Below are 22,487 nucleotides of genomic sequence, written 5' to 3'. Positions count from 1 at the left end.
GTTATTATATATAGAACAAGTCATATAAGAACCTATAGAACTTTTCCAAATTTCATGTATAGGTTCTACTGCTTCTTATATCTATCTAGAGAACAGGACCACACTTTTGTTAAATCATTTTGTTGTTTGTCATTATATTGTAGGAGAACTAACTGATAGATGTAATTTGTATATTTTGCAGGTTTTGTTGGATAACAGCAATCCAGCAGCAAAATGCTTCTTGCCTAATTTTATTGTGGATTTCATTTAATCTATTCAAAATGGAGTACAGGACTCAGCTGCTGAATCCTGAGTGACTGGATCTTTTAATCAAAAGATGGAGAAGAAACGTAGAAAGAAATGAGCCTGTTTCCGGGGCTTCTTTTGAAAAGACAATGAAGGCACGGCTTTTATTTATCTTGGACAAAACCTTAAGACTATCCACTTAGCACTTAAAAAGACGGTTTTCTGGAAGGAAAAAAAAAGGAAAAAGAAGGAAAGTGAGACCTGATCCATGGCAAAGCAACATATTAATTGAATCCATGCAATTTGGGAAATGAAACCGCATTCTTTCAGGAACATGAGGCTTGCAAACATCTGGTTGTTTCTGGCTGCAATCTTACTGTGTGGCAAACAGTACCTGACAACCAAACCCGGCAATTCTTCTCATGAAAGTCACCTGTGTCCTGAATGCTCTCGTCTGACCCTGAAAGTGGAGTTCTCTTCTACAGTCGTGGAGCATGGTAATTTTTTTCTTTTTTTCTTTATTCAAACAGACATACATTTGTAAGTGTTTGTTACATACAGTGCAATACTTTCCAGCTGTTAGTATTCTATAATCATTTCTCAGATAATATATTTTCTTTAAGGGGTCACAATCTTCCATTTAAATAGTACACACAGTAGAATCTCACGTATCCAACATTCACTTATCCAATGTTCTGGATTATCCAACGTAGTTTGCCTCCCACCCCAATCCACAGCTGTTTCTCTAGGCATCAAGGATTCAATTTGTTATGGATTTAATTTCCGACAATGTTGCTACTATAAGTTCATTTTATGCAATTCTATCTTTATTTGTAGTCAATTTGTTAGTAGCTAAAAAAAATTGTCAATTTTTTAATATATTGCGATGTTTTGGTGCTAAATTCATAATACAGTAATTACTACACAACGTTACTGTCTTTTGAACTGCTTTTTCTGTTGATTTGTTGTAAAACATATTTTTGGTGCTTAATTTGTAAAATCATAACGTAATTTAACATTAATAGGCTTGTTTGGCCTTGCGACTGACCAGGAGTACTTCTGTCTTGCCTGGATTCAATTTCAATTTGTTCTCCCTCATCCAGACCGTCACAGCGGCCAGGCCTGAACAGAATGGGAGGGTTGCTCCAGAAAATTAAATTTTCTTTTTGTTTTCTAGTTCTTTGTTTCCCTAATCAGCTTATCAGATCATTACATTAGTCTCTACAGTTTTATTTGGATGGAAGCAGAGCAGTAGATTTAGAATTTGAATAATCCACAGTGAAGGTAGTATGGTTCTGATCAACACTGACACCAAGAAAACACAGAGAAAACAATCAAACCAAATGAAGATGTGAATATAAATACAATCATATTATCCAATATGAGTACAGAATAATACACAGTGTTCTTAATGTCTCTTTACCATTTAAACAAGGGTTTAAAAATTGTAAATAGACTTTAAATGGTAAGGAGACTTTATGGATACCTTGTATAATTTTTAAGCTAAAACATCAATCAATAAGTAAACAATGTAACCAAAGCTTTAAGGACTGTAATCCTTGTATTTACTTTAAATTTACTTTCTGACAATCATCTGTTGCCTTTGCAATGCTGTGTATATTACATTCAGTTTCATCATGTAATTGTGTACTACTACATGTACTTTAGTTACATGGTTTACTTACTGACTTCGGCTGTTTAGTTCTCTTGAATTTTTGTACAGTTCCTTTCATAATATTATAGTATTTGTATTCACTTTTTTGGTTTGATTAATTTTTTCTCTCTTTTTTTTAGTGTTTAGTAATTTTTTTGAGATGAAGGGCCCTCCCACACAGCCATATAACCCAGAATATCAAAGCAGAAAATCCCACAATATCTGTTTTGAACTGGGTTATCTGAGTCCACACTGCCATATATTCCAGTTCAAAGCAGATAATATTCCAGTTCAAAGCAAAATAAGTCAGCTGTGTGGAAGGGGCCTGACTTGTTTTGTTGTGTTAGAATCTGATCAGGGTCAAGTCTGTTTGATGTATCTGTTTCTGTGAATTTCTTCCATCCCACATGCATGCTGTTATCTCTATGATATTCACCCTAAGCTAATGCTCAACATCTTGTTCTGTATTTCCTCTTGCTTTGCCACTTCCTTGCAGAATACATTGTGGCTTTCAATGGCTACTTTTCAGCCCAAGCAAGAAGCAAATTTATTTCAAGGGCACTGAGAAGCAGCGAAATAGAGAACTGGAGGATCGTGCCTCGTAACAACCCAGCCAGTGACTATCCCAGTGATTTTGAGGTGATCCAAATCAACGAGAAGCAGAAAGATGGCGTACAAACTCTTGAAGACCATCCCAATATCAAACGAGTTACCCCCCAAAGAAAGGTCTTCCGCTCACTAAAGTACTCTGAAAGTAAGTACATCCCTTCTTTTAGTGACCAGCTACTGCCATGGATTGGAAAACCATATAAAGTAAACTTTTCTTCTTTTAGATAATTCGTATAATTTAGACTTGATGCATCCATGTGTCCTCTGTGCTAAAGAAACAATGAAAGCAATATGATGTGTATCATTGGTACATTGTCTACCAGCATTTTAGGAACTTTATTTGGAAGAAGAAAGAAATTGCAGTCTGTTTCTGATCTTTCCTCTTCTCCCACTGACTTAGATTTCATGATCATTCTGTGGGAATGAATGTGAATCTGTTTTCGTTTTCCTGTTGCTTTTTTTGGGAAGTCATGTGCATTATTATGTCTTCAAGAAGGCACAAACCAGCTTTAGTTTTCCAAAATTTCCTGTAACTCTTGCCTCCTGGTTCTTTGCCTGTTAAAATAGGCTCTTTACTAGTGCCTGATAATGATTCATTTCTTTGGCGGCATTAGTCTCAGGGATCTGCAGTTTTTTCTTGCCAGTGGTGGTTATCTCCTTCAGTCTTATGGGTGATTGAGGAGCAGCATGGCTCTTAGCTCTGACTTGGATATTTAGAGACAGCATTTAGATAATGCTCACTTTCATTCAACTTTTTAAATACCTAGAAAATTGTGCAAAGGGAAAAAATAGGTCAGTGTTTTCCCTCTTTTACTGCCTTACCTGGAGTTTAATAATTTTTAAACTGTTTTGGTTCTCATGGATACATGAGATTATTCCAATAGATCAGAACTGATGTGAGATTATTCTATTGCCAGTTGTCCCTATTTATTAAATATGCTAATTAAAAAGTGTATATATTTTCCATACATTCATGGGTGCTCTGACAAATTGTATACGGATTATATTTACAGATATAAGATAACTTATGACGATTGTATTTTTCTTTATGATAGCTTAACATGATGATTAGTCTATATAGCAGTATATAGCTTAGATCTATGCTTTGGAATTTGGCACTATCAAAAACACTGACAGGGCAAATTAGATGAACAAAAAGAACACATTCAAGGCAACATGGTACCTATTTACCTCTTACGTAAATTAAACCCACAAGGAAAAGAGTTGCTGTGAGTCCATCCAGAAAGGATTCATGCATTAGAACAAATAATTACAAAGGGAATCACTTGCATTTCAAGACCATGAAAACATAGCTCCTGCCCTATGTAAACATTGTTAGTTTATTTGTTTTTGTTCTGCTTTTCTCATGTTAATCTAGGTTTAATAAAAATGAAAGGAGAAAAAAGGAGTTAGGAAGAGCATGGCATTTAGTGAATGACTTGTACAGGTTTTTAGCCACACTGAAGTGCTTTGGAATGTTGGTTTATGTGTTACATTGTTACATTTATATATACTTGTATGTATGTGTACCTATGTCTTATTGTGAGATATACATACATACATACATACACACACACATACATACATAGACACAAATGAGATGGTGTGGAGTTTGTTACTGTATTTCCCTGAAAATAAGATTTGGCTTAAATTAAATTTTTGCTCTAAAGATGCATTAGGGCTTATTTTCAAGGGATGTCTTATTTTTTATGAACCACGATCTACATTTATTCATGTACAACATCTGTTTACATAGGTGTTTATTTCTCCTCCACAGGTGCCCACTTGGATATTTACAAATACTTATTTGTAAATTATATTACACTATGTAACTTGATTTTTGTCCCTGTGTTATGAATGTTGTTTTCTAATTGGTTCTATCATAAAAACATGGGAAAAATTTATTAAACTGAAAAAACCTTGTTTTTGCGGGAGGGACATCCTGCAACACATTTTGCTATAGTTTGACAATGAATAAATGAATATCTGATAGAGTCTCAACCAATTCAGGATAGTTTGTGGCAGCTACAAAAATGAAGTTTCTGGAGTAGAACAACTACTTTCAAAGTAACTACCGCACAACTGAGCAGGAAATAACACGTTCAAACCAAGAAAAGATTTTTTTCCAATTTTTGTTACATAGTGTTACAATTTATTTTAAGTCTTAATGTCAGTAATATTATTTTAATTATACAAGGGTTGGTGAAAAAAATTGCCTTCTGTGTCATAAAACGCTATGAATGAACATATAACAGCAGAAGTTGCTACAGATCGTAGCCTGAACTATCCTCTACACAAAACTACTATTCAACATAGTCACCATCAATTAGGACATATTTGTGCCATCATTCAACCCAGGCATTTTCAGAGATCCAAAAAGACAACCTATGTGATTTTAGATTCAATGACTTGAATGATGTTAAAACAGCTTTAAAATCATGGGTCATGAAGCAAAACCCTGAATTTTTCCAAAATGATTTTGATGCTTGGGTTAAACGATGGCACAAATGTGTACAAATTGATGTTGACTATGTTGGGTGGTAGTTTTGTGTAGAGGATAGTTCAGGCTATGATCTGTAGCAACATCTGCTGTTATATGTTCATTCATAACGTTTTTATGACACAGGAGGCAGAGCTTTTTGACCCACCCTCATATATTACTATATTACTTTATAATTCAGTATGTCTGTCATGAGTTGCAACAGATGTACTACCGGCAAATAAGTCCGTCTGGCTGACTATTTTAGCTGGGGCTTATTTTGGGTTTGGGCTTATATTACGAGCATCCTGAAAAATCTTGCTTGGGCTTATTTTCCAGTTAGGTCTGATTTTTGGGGAAACCAAATAGTGGAAGACTTTTTTCATGTCTAAAAGTTATTTCTGTGACTTTCCTATCTCTAGCTGATCCGGCGTTCCCCTGCAATGATACCAGATGGACACAAAAATGGCAGTCATCTCGACCTCTGAGAAGAGCAAGTTTGTCTTTGGGTTCTGGATTTTGGCATGCGACAGGCAGGCATTCGAGCAGGCGCTTGCTGAGAGCGATACCACGACAAGTTGCTCAGACACTTCAAGCTGATGTCCTCTGGCAAATGGGCTTCACAGGTAGTCTTTGGTTTGTGGAGCTTATTGCCCATAATCATGGAAAAGATGCGGTTGAGTTGGGATATATTTTTCCAAAGTGGTGATTTTGTTACAAGAGTTCAGGAATTCAGCTTCAGTGGATGGTCTAGTATTATGGAAATGAAGATAGTTCATAATGATAGGAAAGGGAATGACTTCATGTACAGGGTTACTGGAGACATAACATTTTGGGATATTCATTTGCAAATGTTAAATAAAAGTAAACAATCTGTTGGATATAAAGTAGAAGAAAAAATTATACATCTATAGATAAAATGATAAAAGAGAAGCTGGAAATCCAAAATTAATTTGTGTATATGTTGTTGGTTTTAGTTATAGGTAGAGATGTATGTTTCTTAAGCTGGTGTTGTCTTTGTTTTCTTTTTGTGTGTTTTTTATTGTCAAAATATAATTAAAATATTTGAGGGTAAAGAAATAGTTCATATAAAGCAGACAAATTGATAATTTTGTTTTTGAGGAGGAAACCATGAAAATGAACAAAGTCTGGCTACCAGTATTTAAAAAACTTTAAAATCAGGACAGTAAATAAAGACCAACACTCAAAAACAGGAGAATTCCAGACAAGAAACAATCAGGGCCAGCTAATAACCTCACAACAAAGGATTGCCGCAGGCAAGAAGCAGCCAAGCTTTGAAGGTGCAAGGCCATTCAATGTTAATCAAGGCGATCAATTGCAACATTCACACTTGCCTCAAACAGATAAGAGTTCTTTCTCCCATGCTGGACATTCCACAGATACATAAACCCCACTTGCCTAGTTTCCAACAAACCTCACAACCTCTGAGGATGCCTACTATAGATCTGGGTGAAACGTCAGGAGAGAATGATTCTGGAACATGGCCATACAGCCCGGAAAACTCATAGCAACCCAGTAGCCATGAAATCCTTTGACAACGTATATTAGAACACATTTCTATAAAATACACCAAACAAATAGTAAATATATTTGAATGTAAATTTAAAATTGATGATTAAAAAAAGTTGAGTCATGGCAGTTAGGATGGATGGAGAGCCTTTCATCTGCTTCTGGTCTTAGGCACGATGAATGTTTTTCATTGAATTTTGTTGTTGCATTTCATGCCTCAAATTAGAACCTGCTCGACTATTTTAAATATAGGTGTCTTTTTTTCTGACTCCATGAAACGTATGTAAGCTTATTCACTTACAATATATAGCTTAATATTATAAGATGTTAGATGAATTGCCAGAATAATAGGGAGCCTGAATGTGTTCCCAAAATATTATATTTTTAAATGAAAAAATAAATAAGTAAACATACTATAATATTAATTATTATTTATGTATTGGCCTCCTCTCCTAAGTAACCATATCATCTGTTTACCATGTGATTTCCTGTAGGAGCTGGGGTGAAAGTGGCTGTCTTTGACACTGGGCTGAGCGAGAAACATCCTCACTTCAAAAACGTAAAAGAGAGAACAAACTGGACAAATGAGAGAACATTGGATGACGGTGAGTTTCATTAGTTCGCATCACTCAAAATGAAGTACAGTATTATGCTTAATGATGGGTAGGTGAAGGAAGAATCACAGTTTCTCTTCTTTCACAAAGTTGGTCTAATACAAGACCTTGAATGCTCTCCAAAGTTAAGTAAACACTTTTGTAAATCTCTTAAAAAGTTAGTTGGCACTAGCAATTGGCTACAAGCCATCGTATTGAGTCTTTATTGTAATCTACTGCATATTATGTTCAATAGGTCTGGGTCATGGGACTTTTGTAGCAGGCGTGATAGCAAGTATGAGAGAATGCCAAGGTTTTGCTCCAGATTCAGAGCTGCACATATTTCGAGTTTTCACCAACAATCAGGTATGCAGTATACATTTCTGTCAATAAAAGTCTTATGGAATGAAACATACAATTGGATTTGTTATCTCTAGAGAATCCTTCTTTCTGGGATTTTCAGATTAATGTGTTGTTGTTGTTATTATTATTATTATTATTATTATTATTATTATTATTATTATTATTATTATTATTATTATTTATACCCTGCTTTTTCTCTCCAAAAAAGAGTCTGATAAAATACTGATACAATACATTGTAAAATCTGAAAAACATACTAGTATTAAAATAGAATTAAATATTAACAGCATTAAAATAGGTTAAAACAGTCAAATGAGATGCTTTTTCTTAACATATGGTTTGAAATATTTACACAGAAAATAATATCAACCCTGTTTTGAAATGTAAAATTAATGATCAGAAAATAGATAATTTTTCACCTAAACTGAAAAATTATTTTTTGAGATGGAGGCTGTGTGTATAGTTTTTTTTTATAAGGTGTTCCTCAAATATTAATCAGCGTTAACATGATTCCGCCTCATATAGGTCTCATACACTTCTTGGTTTCTGGATGCCTTTAACTATGCCATTTTGAAGAAAATAGATGTATTAAACCTTAGTATCGGAGGACCCGACTTCATGGACCATCCCTTTGTTGACAAGGTGAATATAATTATAGTTTATTTGATAGATTAGTTATCTCAGATGGTAAAGGTCTTCATACAGGTTGATTTTACATTGATATGCTGCTTTGGGAACGTTGATCTGTTTTTCTTTAGACATTTGTTTGAGCGCAGTAGAAATACAATGCTGAACTAAATAGATCAGTAAGTAATGCATCTCTAAGGCTTTTGTAAATGTATGTGATGCCTTTTATACATTCAGTGCATAATGCTTATACAAAATCAGAGCATTAAGACACAATGGCTTCTATTGTGCCTTTCCTTTTCGTAAATGGTAGGGCTCTTTCCATTCGTCTGCATGTTTGAAGGAACTCTGAAGTCTTAGATGAAATGCGTTGTCGAAGGCTTTCATGGCTGGAATCACTGGCTTGCTGTGAGTTTTCCGGGCTTTATGGCCATGTTCCAGAAGCATTCTCTCCTTACGTTTCACCCACATCTATGGCAGGCATCCTCTGAGATTGTGAGGTCTGTTGGAAACTAGGCAAGTAGGGTTTATATATATATCTGTGGAATAATGCCCAGGGTGGGAGAAAGAACTCTTGGCTGTTGAAGGCAAGTGTGAATGTTGCAGTTGGCAATCTTGATTAATATTGAATGGCCTTGCAGCTTCAAAGTCTGGCTGCTTCCTGCCTGGGGCAATTGCCTAGTTTCCAACAGGCCTCACAACCTCTGAGGATGCCTATCATAGATGTGGGAGGAACGTCAGGAGAGAAGGCTTCTGGAACATGGCCATACAGCCCAGAAAACTCACTGCAACCCACTCTTAGATGAAAGCTAAAGTATAATCTTGTTATGTGTTTGATTATTCCGTTTGAAAAAAAGAAAAGTTATGAGGGGTATGATCAGAGTGTATAAAATGTGGAGAAAGAAGAAAAATCTCTTCTCTCCTAATAGTAGAACTAGATATTAGTCAGTTAAGCAGTTCTAATTTTCTAGGTGTGGGAACTGACAGCCAACAACGTGATCATGGTTTCTGCTATTGGCAACGACGGCCCTTTATATGGGTAAGTCCTTATGTAACCTTCAGCTAATGATGTGCCCCTAAGGAGTAACTTCCAGTGATTACATAATTTTTCTTGTTCATAAATAATGTAAGAAGTCCTTCTCCTCTCTTCAAATAAGAATAATTGTAGCAAGAGTGCCTCTCTTCCAAGTAAATTGGTACTTTCAATTAACTTCAGGAATATTGATCCTTCAGATGTCAACTTAAACTGCAGCATGGATAATTACAAATGTTTGCCAAAAGAATTAGTGTTTGCTAGGGCAATATAGTTGCTCTTTATATCCTTTTGAAGTTAATGGGACAGTTAGACTCATTACTTTCAGTAGTATAAAATGAGAGGACAGCTACAATATTTTCTAAGAGTATTGTTGAACATAGTGGTGCTTGCTTATTTATATGTTAATATGGTTCTTTTGGTTTCGTGCCACTTTTTTACTAGCATAATCATTGGGAGAATGGTGCTTATTATTAGTTTTGATTCAAATGTTTTCTGAAACATATTGAGTTGTTCTTCTTTTATTTAATTATTTTGGGGGGAATTTAGAAATCTGTCCCTATTTGTAATTGGTGTCCTCTGATAACAACATTTGTGTTACAGAAGTAATGTACAAGAACGTACCTACTTTGTAAACTGACATGTACCTGGAAGAGTGTTTTATAATATATTTTCTCCAAGAGCCAGGCAACATACTATGTCCCATATGAGCATTTACTTGACTTTAGATAATCTTTCCTCCCACTCCAGACTTCCAAAATAATATTAAAAATCAAGTTGTCACTCCATCACCATGCACTCACAAACTTTGCATTTCTGTTGCTATTGTTTGAACAAGAACAAATATTTTTTGAAGTATTTTATGCTCTGGATGAAATGTCAAGCGGCATTGTACATCTATATTGTGGGATGAATGCAGTTTGACACCACTTCAGCTGCTATGACTCAAAACTATGGAATCCTTGGAGTTGTAGTTTGTGGCTCAAGACCTTGTAAAACTGGTAATCCTAGGTTTCAGTCACATTGAGACACTGGTAGTTAAAGTGGCGTCAAACAGCATTAATCCTACAGTGTAGATACACTCTTAAGCCTGGAAAGGCTTATGTTGCAGACCTTTTTCAGTTAGTGTGGAAGGTGCTTTATTAACCTTTTGCATTTCAAAAACACCTTCTACACTACCGTATAATCCAGATTATGTAGGTAATCCACATTATCTGTTTTGGATTGGATTATATGAATCTACCCTGCTATATAATCTGGTCCAAACATATTATCTAGATTTTATATGGCAATATAGAAGGGGCCAAAGAGACAGCTTGTGACAGTCCAGAATGTCAGAATAAAATGGAGGAAGTACAGATTCACATTTTTATTTATGTGAGTGATCTTGGTTTAGCTGTATGCACTCCTCCTGACTCTTCTCACGTCATAATCTTGAGGGTTAAAGAAAAGGGTTAGGATGGGGTGGGGGTGAGAATTTTGAATATTGTCCTCATCTCCTTGCAGAAGTACAGACAGAAATGTGATAAATAGATAAACAGCAAATATAAATACTCATTTCAGCACACTCAATAATCCTGCTGATCAAATGGATGTGATTGGTGTGGGCGGCATTGACTTCGAGGATAACATTGCTCGGTTCTCGTCAAGGGGAATGACCACCTGGGTAAGCATTTCCACGAAACATTTTTTTTGCACCAAGCCACTGTGTAGGACAGAGGTGACACACATTCTCCTATCTAAATATGTGAGATTTTTAAAAATAAATATATACCGTCACACATATGATAGCTATGTGTCAATACAAAAACAATGGGGCCTCAGTTTAAGAGCGTCCCAACTTAAGAGTGTTTTGAGTTAAATGCTGTTGCTCGGCTAGGGTATTACTTTGACATACGAGTAGTGTTTTGAGTTAAGAGCTAGCACCACAGGAAGTGCCAGTTCAGGGCTTTAGGGCTTCTAGGGAGCAGCCTCTGGGCCTCATGCTCTTGTCCACTTTGAGAGATTGCTATTCACTTTTCTCTTGTCCAATTAACTTTGGGTTAATTGATTTTCTGTGGTTCATGTTGGGCTTCATGAAGACTGAGCAGGAGAGAGAGATCGAGGGAGGCTGGAATGAGGACAGCATGAAGAAGGAAAGGATGCTTTTGCCTTTTCACTTTGTGCTTCCTTGCCACAATTTTGTGCTTCATCTTTCTTTTTAATTTTTTTTCATGTGAATGTGCATTATTTGTTATTTATAAAGTACATTTTCTTATTTAAAAACACCTATCAAAAATGGGGGGGGGGTTTGGTGGGGTGGAACAGATTAATAGCATTTCAGTGGGAAAATTCACTTTGAGATTAGAGCATTTTGAGTTAGGAGCTTGGTCACAGAATGAATGAAACACTTAACTCAAGGTATCACTGTAACTGATTCTCTGGCTTGGTTTTCTCCTCAAGGAACTGCCCGGAGGTTATGGCAGAGTCAAGCCAGACATCGTGACCTATGGCTCTGGAGTGAGAGGTTCTGGCATGAAGGGTGGGTGTCGCTCGCTCTCTGGGACCAGCGTGGCCTCCCCTGTGGTGGCCGGGGCAGTCACGCTTCTGGTGAGGTAAGGAATCAGTGAAAATGTTTGCTTGTGTAATGATATATATAAGCAAAGTCTCATCAAAAGCCTGTGAAATAGGAGATGTGGTGGGAATGCCCCCAGCTGAAGAGTTTTTAGAATGATATATTTATGGAAATAGGTAACATTATAGAATTAAACATTGCCCCAGATGCTAGGTTTGCATTACTAATGGATGCCACAAAGCTGAACTTGGAAAGGAAAAAAAAAAGAACTGGTGATTATTTTACTCACAGTAGCGAGACTTATAAGTGCAAGGAATTGGAAGATAGTAACCAATCTCACTCTGGAAGCATGGTATGGGGAGGTATGGAACGTAGCCTTAAATGATAAACTATCAATGGAAATGAGGGAAAATTAAAAGATCAGAATGCGATTAATATTGGTCAGTTTTCATTAAATATATTTTAGAGAGCGATAAGGGAAAACAATGCAACCTTGTTGGTCAGGAATTTGGGATATGACATTTGTTTACTGGTTGACTCATAAATTTATGGCGAAGGAAATTATACTTGTTCAGGCCTTGTTGGTGGGGTTACGTGTTTGTAAAATGTTCTTTGTTTTACACACTAAGTTGTTAATGTATGTAAATAAAAATGTATATACTTTTTAAAAATCAAAGCAAAAAAAAGCCTGTGAAATATAGGGCTGTTTGGGTCCTTCAATTCTTGCTCCTATCATTCTCTGCTAGCATGACTTATGGTGAGATGATAGGAGTTGGAGTCCAACAACACTGGGAGGACCTTATCTCCCTTTCACCTAGATTATGGTCTTATAATAATTTATGAATCTTGGTTTGTGAGACAGGTGTATTCCTTCCTTTCTTTCTCTCCCTCTTTTGTTATTTCAACAAGTGTGGTCAGAGATTCTGGAGCAGCTGCTGTTTATCTTGTTTATTGTAGGTAGGCCCATGTAGCAACAGTAGGATCAACTTTAGAGCAGAATCCTGCTCTTTCCTAGCTCAGTTAATTTTGTTTTTTATAGCAAACACCCTGCTGCAATCGAATACTTGTAGGTCTGTGGTTCTCCAGAGCTCATTTGCTGTCCTCTCAGTGACATTGTGGCTAATAAAGGGTCCAACTAGAAACAGAGAATAGGGAAAAGGGAGATACAGGAAGGTGTACGGTGACCTTTTGAAAGCGGATTCCTTGTCAGAGGTTTTGTTAACTGACTAGACCTGTAATTAAGGTTTAAAGATGCATTTCCAGAAATAAAATGTATTATTTCAACCAGACAGTGATTTACCTGTGATTGTAGTACTCTTTGTTCACAACGATGCATGTTTAATTATGTAATATTATATGATGTTGTCATTTTTAGCACAGTTCAGAAGCGTGAAATGGTGAACCCGGCTAGCATGAAACAGGCCCTGATTGCCTCGGCTCGCCGGCTTCCGGGAGTCAACATGTTTGAGCAAGGCCATGGCAAACTGGACCTTCTCAGAGCCTATCAGATTCTCAACAGTTACAAACCACAGGCCAGGTAAGGTTTTTTCAAAAACAAATTTGGAATAAGTCCTTGTGTTGAAATGTGTTTCGTTCAAGAAGACATCTGTGGCAACAATAAAAGAAATTGGCTTTCTGCTTTTTCCAGTTCTTGCTTAGTTTGTAATTAAAAAGGGTGTTGCTAGGATCTAAGGCAGAGACATTTGAAAGCTTTGATAATGAAAACACAAAATGACATATTTTGTTGTTAACACAAGAAGATAGTGGGAAGGACTTATTCTATTTTTTATTATTAGGTACGTCAAATAGTATTTTAATATTTTGACAGTAATGAATGCTTGGAAAAATACTAAAAGTAAGGGATCTTTTTATTGGATTGTATAAGTAGAGGATGGCTTGTCACCATTTTTTACAGAGGAATCTATAAGGGGAGTATTAAACAGAATTTTTTTAAAAAAGATATCAGATCTATCAAATGTTCCCACCCTTTCTCCAGATTCTCTTCCCTTTTAATTTCCTTCTAGTTTCTTTTTAAATTATCTTTTTCTGAATAGAATTTTGTGTTTTAGCTTTTTAATATACCTTTGTATTTTTAGCTTTTAGCCTAAATTCTAATGATTTTAATGTATTATATTTTTATGAGACTGTATCCCGCTCTCCTTATGTTGGTCTATGACCATAATAAAGATTTGATTTGAACCTTCTTCACCTTGGAAACACAGTGGGATAAACCCTTGTGCCAGCTGAACTGCTGACCTGAAGGTTGGGTTGCTGACCTGAAGGCTGGCGGTTCAAATCCGTGAGACGGGATGTGCTCCCGTCTGTCAGCTCTAGCTGGAAAGAGCTAAAAGAAATACAAACCATCCTGGGGATAAAATTGGGTGGAAAGAAGCTAAAATACTTGGGGTATATATCCCTAAAAATCTACATAATATAACACAAATAAATTCTAATCAATTATGGAAACAAGTCAACAAGCAAATACAAAATTGAAATAAACTGAACTGGGACATAACAAATAGAATGGAGATGATAAAAATGATGCTTCTCCCTAAGTTTCTATTCCTTTTCCAAACCTTACCATACAATATTCCAAATAAAATAATAATGAAATAGGATACCTCAATCAAAACTTGGATAGTAGGAGCTAACAAAAATAGAAATCAAGGCATCTGTACCCCATCTACACTGTCATTATAATGCTGATTGAACTTGATGATAGACTCATATAATCCAGTTCAATGCAGTTTAAATTGTGTTTAATGGCAGTGTAAATGGGGCCTAAGAAGTGTTGATCCATGTGCTCTAAATCAGAGATGGCCAGCAACTTTAGCACTGGGTGTTACTTTACTCTCCAGAGTGTGAACAAGAACAAATAGGATTCTCTGCCAAGTTTTTAGGCTTCAACTTAACTCCAGTGTCCCATCTCAATTTGGTTTTTCCCTTGACATATAATATTCTTCGTGTTCACTCTTCCTATAACTTTGTAGATTTATGTATATATATAAATCAGCACCAGTTTAAAATTTAGCCATTTGCTCACCCATTTAAATTACCATATATTTTACGTTGTTTTGACATCTAAGACGTTTAGTTTTAGGCCCCAGGTGCATTCATATTGTTCCTAGGAAGGCAGTCATTCAAAAGAATACAAGTACTGTATCCTTCACTGCTCCAAACCTAATTTGCATCTTAAAACCCCAGGATTTTAGGGGCAGCCAAGCCACATTCCTTTGTGTACGTTTTTAGCTGTCCTGATCTTTTAATGGCTGCATGTTGATATTTTTCCTGATTGTTTAGTTTGAGTCCAAGCTATATCGACTTGACGGAATGCCCTTACATGTGGCCTTACTGCTCCCAGCCTATTTACTATGGAGGCATGCCAACCATTGTGAACGTTACTATCCTTAATGGAATGGGAGTCACCGGAAGAATTGTGGATAAGGTACGCTTTGAAAGGTTTAGCAATTGGAGGGTAGTCATTGTGTTTTCCAATCCCAAGTATATTAATAGCCTAGATTTTTAAAAACGGTGTGTGCTTACCAAGCTTTTCTTCCATCCTGTTGCCCTGCCCTCTAAATAAATAAGGATATGTAAAACAGCCGTGAATGGAACAGAAATATATGCATCAGAGTAAACCAAGGCTTCCCAGCGATGAGCAGAGAATTTAGTGATGCAGCAGCACAAACCCAGTTAGAAATGCATTGTGAAGGTGCTGCAGATCTTTATTATCTTTATTTCTATCCTGCCTTTTTTCCCATAAGGCCTCAAACCTATTCATAGCTGACCCTCAGAAGTGAAAAAGCAGCAGTTCCCTCTGTTTTATCTCCTTTTCTTTTCTCTCAAAGTAACATCTCTTGAATGTGCCTGGTCATATTTTTTTATATTTTTGCTGGTACACAGGATCGACATTATTTGATTTTAACTTGTCCCCTTTTGGAATCTATTCAAGGTCGCAATTTTCCCAGCAAGATCCCAATGTAAATGATCTATTTGGAAAAGTCATTGGGAACAAGGGGAGAGCATACATTTCAAGCATGCTTCTGATTTTTAAACTATCGTATTGAGGGACTAAATATTATTTCTACTTTAAGTGGCATACACACAAAGCTGGTATACGGTGCCACTGCAATTTCCACTGTCTCCCTGCTCCCAGCCCTGCTTCCTGTTTTAAATATTTGCCCATCAGTGAACTAACCTGTTTTCTGTTTTTGTGCTGTGTAGCCTGAATGGCAGCCCTATTTGCCCCAGAATGGAGATTACATCGAGGTGGCTTTCTCCTACTCCTCTGTCCTGTGGCCCTGGTCGGGATACCTTGCCATTTCCATCTCTGTTGCAAAGAAAGCGGCTTCTTGGGAAGGCATTGCGCATGGACATGTCATGATCACCGTCTCCTCTCCATCAGAAAATGAGGTGGGTTTGCCTCTTTCTTCCCCTGCTTCTCAATAAAACCTTCAGCTGGTGGTGTTTTTTAGGCACAACTCTAACATGGGCCATGCTTGCCTTTGGAAGTCAAGCATATTCTCAGCATATGCTTAAAAGCCTTTATGATTTGTGAGTGGCAATGTATGTGACTTCGCAGTCAAATGGAAGAACCGAGCAATTTAAAGTTCAGCAGAAGCCAAACATTATATCTCTTCAATTGTGAGAAATAACATAGAGATCCAGTTGTTGTGCAATGTGAGAATGTGCTTGTCCTGTCAAGCTCATCAAAAGTACTATAATATCCATATATAGGGCCTCTGTTGTGGTTTATATAAATGTGTTTTCTTACTTTGTACCTAGTAAGGCTGAAATGGAAATGGAAATATAGTGCCCTTTCTTTATGAAACATATTTTTGTAGATCAGGATGGGAATTATGCTGTCCTCTTGATGTTTTTTGACCACATTTTCTATTATTTGCTTCATTTATATCCTGCCCTTCTCACCCCGAAGAGGACTCAGAGAAGTCTATCATTTCTCAGGGCTATGCAATCTATTGCCACTGGGACTGTATATGTGGGGGAGTCTGTTACTTAGATCTTTGAATGTAATTTTAATGGCATTTCTGGTATTTTAACTTTTGTATCAACCCACAAATGTTTCATTGTTTTTTTTAATTTTTGTATGTATTTGCATTATATTTGTTAGCAACTTTGAGTCTTTATTGAGAGAAAGGCAGGACAGAAATAAATAAATAATTTATTTATTTGTACCCAACTTTATCTCTCCTGAAGGAGACTCAAAAGCAGCTTGACATAAAAGCATTAGCATACAATTTAAAATCTACAAATATGCAAACATTAAAACAGAATTAAATATAAATAGTATTAAAAATTCACAGCTAAAATCCATTAAAAGATGTTGCTGCTGCTCACCCTTTGGGGTGAGAAGGGCGGGATATAAATGTATTAAATAAATAAATAAATAAATAAATAATAGCCAAAATGAGGCTGACTGTTACCAAGAGGACATTTTCTTTGGTTGCCCACAAGATAATTGAATAGCCAATCATTGGAAATTCATTATATACTGTCTGTTTGACATTTGCAAACAATTACACTATGTAACATGATTTTTGTTCCTGGGTTATAAATGTAATTTCCTAATTTGTTCTATCATAAAAAATGGAAAAAGTTTATTATACTGCAAAACTTTTTTTATGCCGGACAACCTGCACATTTCGCTCTAGTTTTTCAATGAATATCTCATTGAGTTTCAACCAATTCAACCTAGTTTGTGGCAGCCACAAAACCCAACTTTCTGGAGTAGAACAACTACTTCCAAAGTAATTACAATACTGCACAATTAAACAGAAAATAACACTTTCAAACCAGGAATAGAAAACAATTCAGATTTTGTTACATAAGTTTTATCAACAGAGCCTTGGGCAAAATAATGGGTTCTGTTTGGGGAAAGAATTCCCAATAGACTTAATTTGTTTTTGTTTCGTTTTTCCCAGTCAAAAGCTGGCGTTGAACAGACTTCCACCGTGAAACTTCCCATCAAAGTGAAGGTGATCCCGACCCCCCCTCGCAGCAAGCGCGTCCTGTGGGATCAGTATCACAACCTGCGCTACCCGCCGGGATATTTTCCAAGGGATAATTTGAGGATGAAGAATGACCCCTTAGACTGGTGGGTTTATTTCTAAGGAATGAATAATGACAAATGATGCATAATCATCAAAATAGAAAGTACAGTCCGACCCCTGCATCGGCAGGAAATACCTTCCAGGATTTTGCATGAATATGTAAAACACGGGAAATTGCAGACTTTATTAAACAGACTGCCATAGATTCATGCTGAAGTAGGAGAACACTTTTCTAGGCATCTCTTGAGTTCTGCATTGTGACTCAGTGATCAATATCTGGCGGAAGCATATCATAGAATTGCTAGAAAGACCTAAAATTTCTAAAGTGAACATATTTTGTCAGATAAATGAAACCATAGGTACTGATTCTGCAGATACAGGGGTCATACTCTGTGGTTCTTTCCTTAGTATGAAATAGAATAGTGCCTACTGTTTTACATCTTGACATGAAATTATAACCCAAAGTTAATTCTCAGAACAATTTTCTTTGTTCATAAACAGTACTGCAACTAACTAAGAAGTAAAAATCTTGTCCTCCCAATGTTGGTGGTTTTATATGGGATGCGTGTGATAGGATTCATCTGGAATAATTCACAGAGCATATTTCGTATAGCAGGCTGATAGAAAAATGGATTATATGCTTCGTCCTAGGAATGGTGATCACATCCACACCAACTTCAGGGATATGTATCAACACCTGAGAAGCATGGGATATTTCGTTGAAGTCCTGGGTTCACCGTTCACCTGTTTTGATGCTAGTCAGTATGGTAAGCCATTGTGAACTTGCTTGTCTTGACTCAGCTCAAAGTACATTTTCGTTATTTGGGCTGCAAAGCTTAGAGAACTTGTGAAATGTCAAAATAGGCTCTGATTTTGACTGAGTTCATCTGTAGGAACCAATGCCTTCCTACAAGGTGTGGCTGATGGGTTCAGCTTTTCATTTATAGTGCTGAAATTTGCCCACTGTTGTGTCTAATTGAAGTGAGTACACACAGTTGTTAAATACGTATGCTTGAAATAACTGCTTATATAATTTTCATGTTAATTCCTGCCCCCAATCCACTTTTCGTTTGTTTTGGACATGAAAGTATATCGGAATTATTTTGTATAGTGTATAGGCATGGGCAAACTTCAGCCGTCTGGGTGTTTTGAACTTCAACTCCCACAATTCCTAACAGCCTACCGGCTGTTAGGAATTGTGGGAGTTAAAGTCCAAAACACCCAGACGGCCGAAGTGTGCATGGGCCTCCTTTAATATCTCAGAGATTTGAACCTTATCTGTTGTCCTTGAGGTTCGGTTGAGGTTTGACCTGTTTACAATGGAGAAACTCAAACCATAAGAAAACCAGTAACCACAGGTAGCTCTGTGTACGTGTTGTTGCCTTTGACTTCCTCTGCAAAATTTTGACTCGGCCAAGGTCACCTAAATGGCCAAATGGGGATTCAAACCTTAGTCTCAGCCAGACCTTGCCGCATATTTCCTCTGAATCATATTTAGCAATACATTACCTGGCAGTCTCAAAATATATTACCTTGCAAAACTGTCCTCATTTTCAGTGACCATATAGGCTGAAATAATGGGCACTGTAAATGAACATATCTGGAGAATACTAGGCCAGGGGTGTCAATCTCATTTTCATCAAAGGCCACATCAGTCTTGATTGCCTTCAAAGGGCCCTTGATTCTATGGATGAATAATACTATGTAACAGAATTTGAAAAAAAAAATCTGTTCCTGGAATGCTGTGAGTTTTCTGGGCTGTATGGCCATGTTCCAGAAGCATTCTCTCCTGATGTTTTGTCCACATCTATGGCCGGCATCCTCGGAGGTTGTGAGGTATATTTGAAATTATATATCAGTGGAAGGTCCAGGGTGGGAGAAAGAACTCCTGTCTGTTGGAGACAAGTGTGAATGTTGCAGTTAATCACCTTGATTAGCACTAAATAGCCTTGCAGCTTCAAAGCCTGCCTGATTCCTTCCTGGGGGAATCCTTTGTTGAGAGGTGTTAGCTGGCCCTGATTGTTTCATGTCTGGAATTCCCCTGTTTTCAAAGTGTTGGAAGTTGTCCAACATCTGAAGGGCCACATAAAACAACATGGCAGTCTGGATTCAGTCCATAGGCATTGAGTTTGACACATGTAAGTTAAGCCAGCTGTTTTTATATGCATAGGAAGGAGGAGGCCAAAGAATTTGTTATGGTTTGGTGAAGGAGAGAATAAAATAAAGAATGAACAGGATCATTCCAAAGATGGCCTCACTTCCCTTTTCTCGTTTTACCTAGAAATCAGATTCTTTATGGAAACAGCTGAGGGACAAAGCAGTATTAGCCAGTTTTTGAGAATTCTGAATGCCTTTCCCTCATTTATACACAGGGACCCTGCTAATGGTGGACAGTGAAGAGGAGTATTTTCCCGAAGAGATCACTAAACTGAGAAGGGATGTGGACAATGGACTGTCTCTCATAGTATTCAGCGATTGGTACAACACTTCGGTGATGAGGAAAGTCAAATTTTACGATGAAAACACAAGGTATGGGGTTTGGGAAGGCACGGGAGCTGTTTGCATTTTGGAGACAATTTATCTTGCGGCAATTTTGGGACTAGTAAATCAACCAGAATGCTAAAGGAATAGTGCTATCTACACTTCTGAGAAGGAATGTACCTCTTAATTGGCTTTGGTGAATCAATTTAAAAAGCACTCTGACGAAATCCAATGCCTCCAGGCAATTTTAAAAATATAAAAAATATAGTATAATCTATATCAATTTGCAAAAACTGAAGATGGGAAGTGTCCTTCACGAAGAGATAGTTTTCCCTGTGGCAAGAGCGAGGAGAATATTTCTTCTAAAATGATGGTCTTGTTATAAATAATATAAAATTATATTATAAAAATATACATATTATTATTATTATTATTTAATTTAAAAATAAAAACCTATGTTGGGAGTTAGGCAATTATTTTTTCAGTGGGATGTATGGAAATCTAAGGTGCCCTATTGAAAAGAATAAATATGAATATGATGTTCTTGATAGTGGCTCTCTTGGCATGGATACTGAGTGATGGAATGGATACTGAGTCTGATTTGTTATGAGAAGAATGGTGGGCTTTTCAGGGCTAGACTAAGTGGGGATGTGTTATGAATCCCTCCTTTTTTCCTTTTTAGGCAATGGTGGATGCCTGATACTGGAGGAGCCAATATTCCGGCCTTAAACGATCTTCTCTCAGTCTGGGGGATGGCTTTCAGCGACGGGCTTTATGAAGGGGATTTTACCATGGCGAGTCATGAAAGTAAGTAAAAAGAAGGCTTTGTCATTCTTTTACAACGATGGCTGATCATGTGGTTAAGAATTTGTTCTGGAACGATACCATTTTGTCAGATTGAAGATGGGAAATTGAATGCTTATCTGTATAAACTCTTTTCAGAGCAAGCATGGGCAAGGGGATGGGGCACATTTCCCCCCTTCCTTCCCTCTCCCACAATGATTGCAGACGTGAAACTACTTCCAAATACAGTGTAACCTTGACTTAAGAACATCTCAATTTAAGAGTCTTTTGGGTTAAGAGCCGGGACTTGGCCTGGTTTTGCTTTGACATATGACCAGAGTTTTGATTTAATAGCTAGCGCCAGAGGGATCGCTAGCTTGAGAGTGAAGGACTGTAGAGTTTCGATGGAACAGCCTCTGGTCCTCATGCTCTTGTCTGCTTTGGGAGATTGCTGTCTGCTTTGCTCTTTTCTGCTTTGAGAAACTTTGGGTTAGTTGATTTTGTATGAGTTTTATTCCTGATCTGTTCGACATCATGAAGAGAGGTAGGAGAGAGAGCAAGAGAGGATGGAGGCTAAAATGAGTACAGTAGGAAGAAGAAAAGGGTGCTTGTGCCTCTTCACTTTGTGCTTTGTGCTTCCTTGCCACAATTTTGTGCTTCTACCATTTGAAACTTGATCTTTCTTTCTTTCTTTCTTTCTATGTGAATGTGCATTCCTACATTATTGTCATTTATAAAGTACATTTTGTTATTTAAAAACACATAACAAAAAAATTGGAGAGGGGGGAATTTGGGGGGCTGGAATGAATTAATAGCATTCCAATGCATTTGAATGGGAAAATTCACTTTGAGATAAGAGCATTTTGAGTTCAGAGCTCAGTCATTGAATGAATTGAACTCTTAAGTCAAGGTATCACTGTACACTTCTCTGCGTATGTGCCTTCAAATAGCCTGTCAATCTATGGGAACTTCAGGAATTTCATAGGGATTTCTCAGGTAAGAGGTGGTTTTGTATGTTTCTCCCAGTAAACCCTACAAAAAGGATTGGGAACCATTTCTAAAGTTCATAAAAAAGACTCACAACTATGGACAGAGGGAAAATCTGATCTAGAGCTTTCATGACCAGAATCACTGGGTTGCTGTGAGTTTTCCGGGCTTTATGGCCATGTTGCAGAAGCGTTTTCTCTTGACGTTTCTCATCCACATCTATGGCAGGCACCCTCAGAGGTTGTGAGATCTGTTGGAAATTGGGCAAACGGGGTTTATATATCTGTGGAATGTCCAGGGTGGGAGAAAGAACTCTTGTTCGTTAGAGGCAAATGTGAATGTTGTAATTGGCCACCTTGATTAGCATTTAATAGCCTTGCAGTTTCAAGGGCTGGCTGTTTCTTGCCTGGGGGAATCCTTTGTTGGAAAGTGTTAGCTGACCGTGATTGATTTATACCTGGAATTCCCCTGTTTCCGGAGTATTGTTCTTTATTTACT

General features: G+C 37.1%; 1 protein-coding gene across 1 annotated transcript in view; it reads left to right on the top strand.

The window, feature by feature from the left end:
• mbtps1 (membrane bound transcription factor peptidase, site 1) overlaps window positions 1-22,487 on the top strand; it is a 39,714-nt gene that overhangs the window by 5,756 nt on the left and 11,471 nt on the right. The window contains exons 2-17 of the mRNA XM_062961515.1: window positions 182-722; window positions 2,376-2,633; window positions 5,390-5,593; window positions 6,992-7,102; window positions 7,347-7,456; window positions 7,979-8,095; window positions 9,052-9,119; window positions 10,677-10,779; window positions 11,556-11,707; window positions 13,043-13,204; window positions 14,968-15,112; window positions 15,892-16,080; window positions 17,610-17,782; window positions 18,390-18,505; window positions 20,111-20,267; window positions 20,902-21,026. Coding sequence (XP_062817585.1) covers window positions 536-722; window positions 2,376-2,633; window positions 5,390-5,593; window positions 6,992-7,102; window positions 7,347-7,456; window positions 7,979-8,095; window positions 9,052-9,119; window positions 10,677-10,779; window positions 11,556-11,707; window positions 13,043-13,204; window positions 14,968-15,112; window positions 15,892-16,080; window positions 17,610-17,782; window positions 18,390-18,505; window positions 20,111-20,267; window positions 20,902-21,026 — 2,377 coding nt within the window. The 5' untranslated portion in view covers window positions 182-535. The remainder of the gene's footprint in view (window positions 1-181; window positions 723-2,375; window positions 2,634-5,389; window positions 5,594-6,991; window positions 7,103-7,346; window positions 7,457-7,978; window positions 8,096-9,051; window positions 9,120-10,676; window positions 10,780-11,555; window positions 11,708-13,042; window positions 13,205-14,967; window positions 15,113-15,891; window positions 16,081-17,609; window positions 17,783-18,389; window positions 18,506-20,110; window positions 20,268-20,901; window positions 21,027-22,487) is intronic.

The sequence above is a fragment of the Anolis carolinensis genome, unplaced genomic scaffold (assembly GCF_035594765.1).
Source record: "Anolis carolinensis isolate JA03-04 unplaced genomic scaffold, rAnoCar3.1.pri scaffold_9, whole genome shotgun sequence".
Lineage (NCBI taxonomy): Eukaryota > Metazoa > Chordata > Lepidosauria > Squamata > Dactyloidae > Anolis > Anolis carolinensis.
Note: the sequence above shows the minus strand (reverse complement) of the source record. Positions and strands in the feature narration are given on the sequence as shown.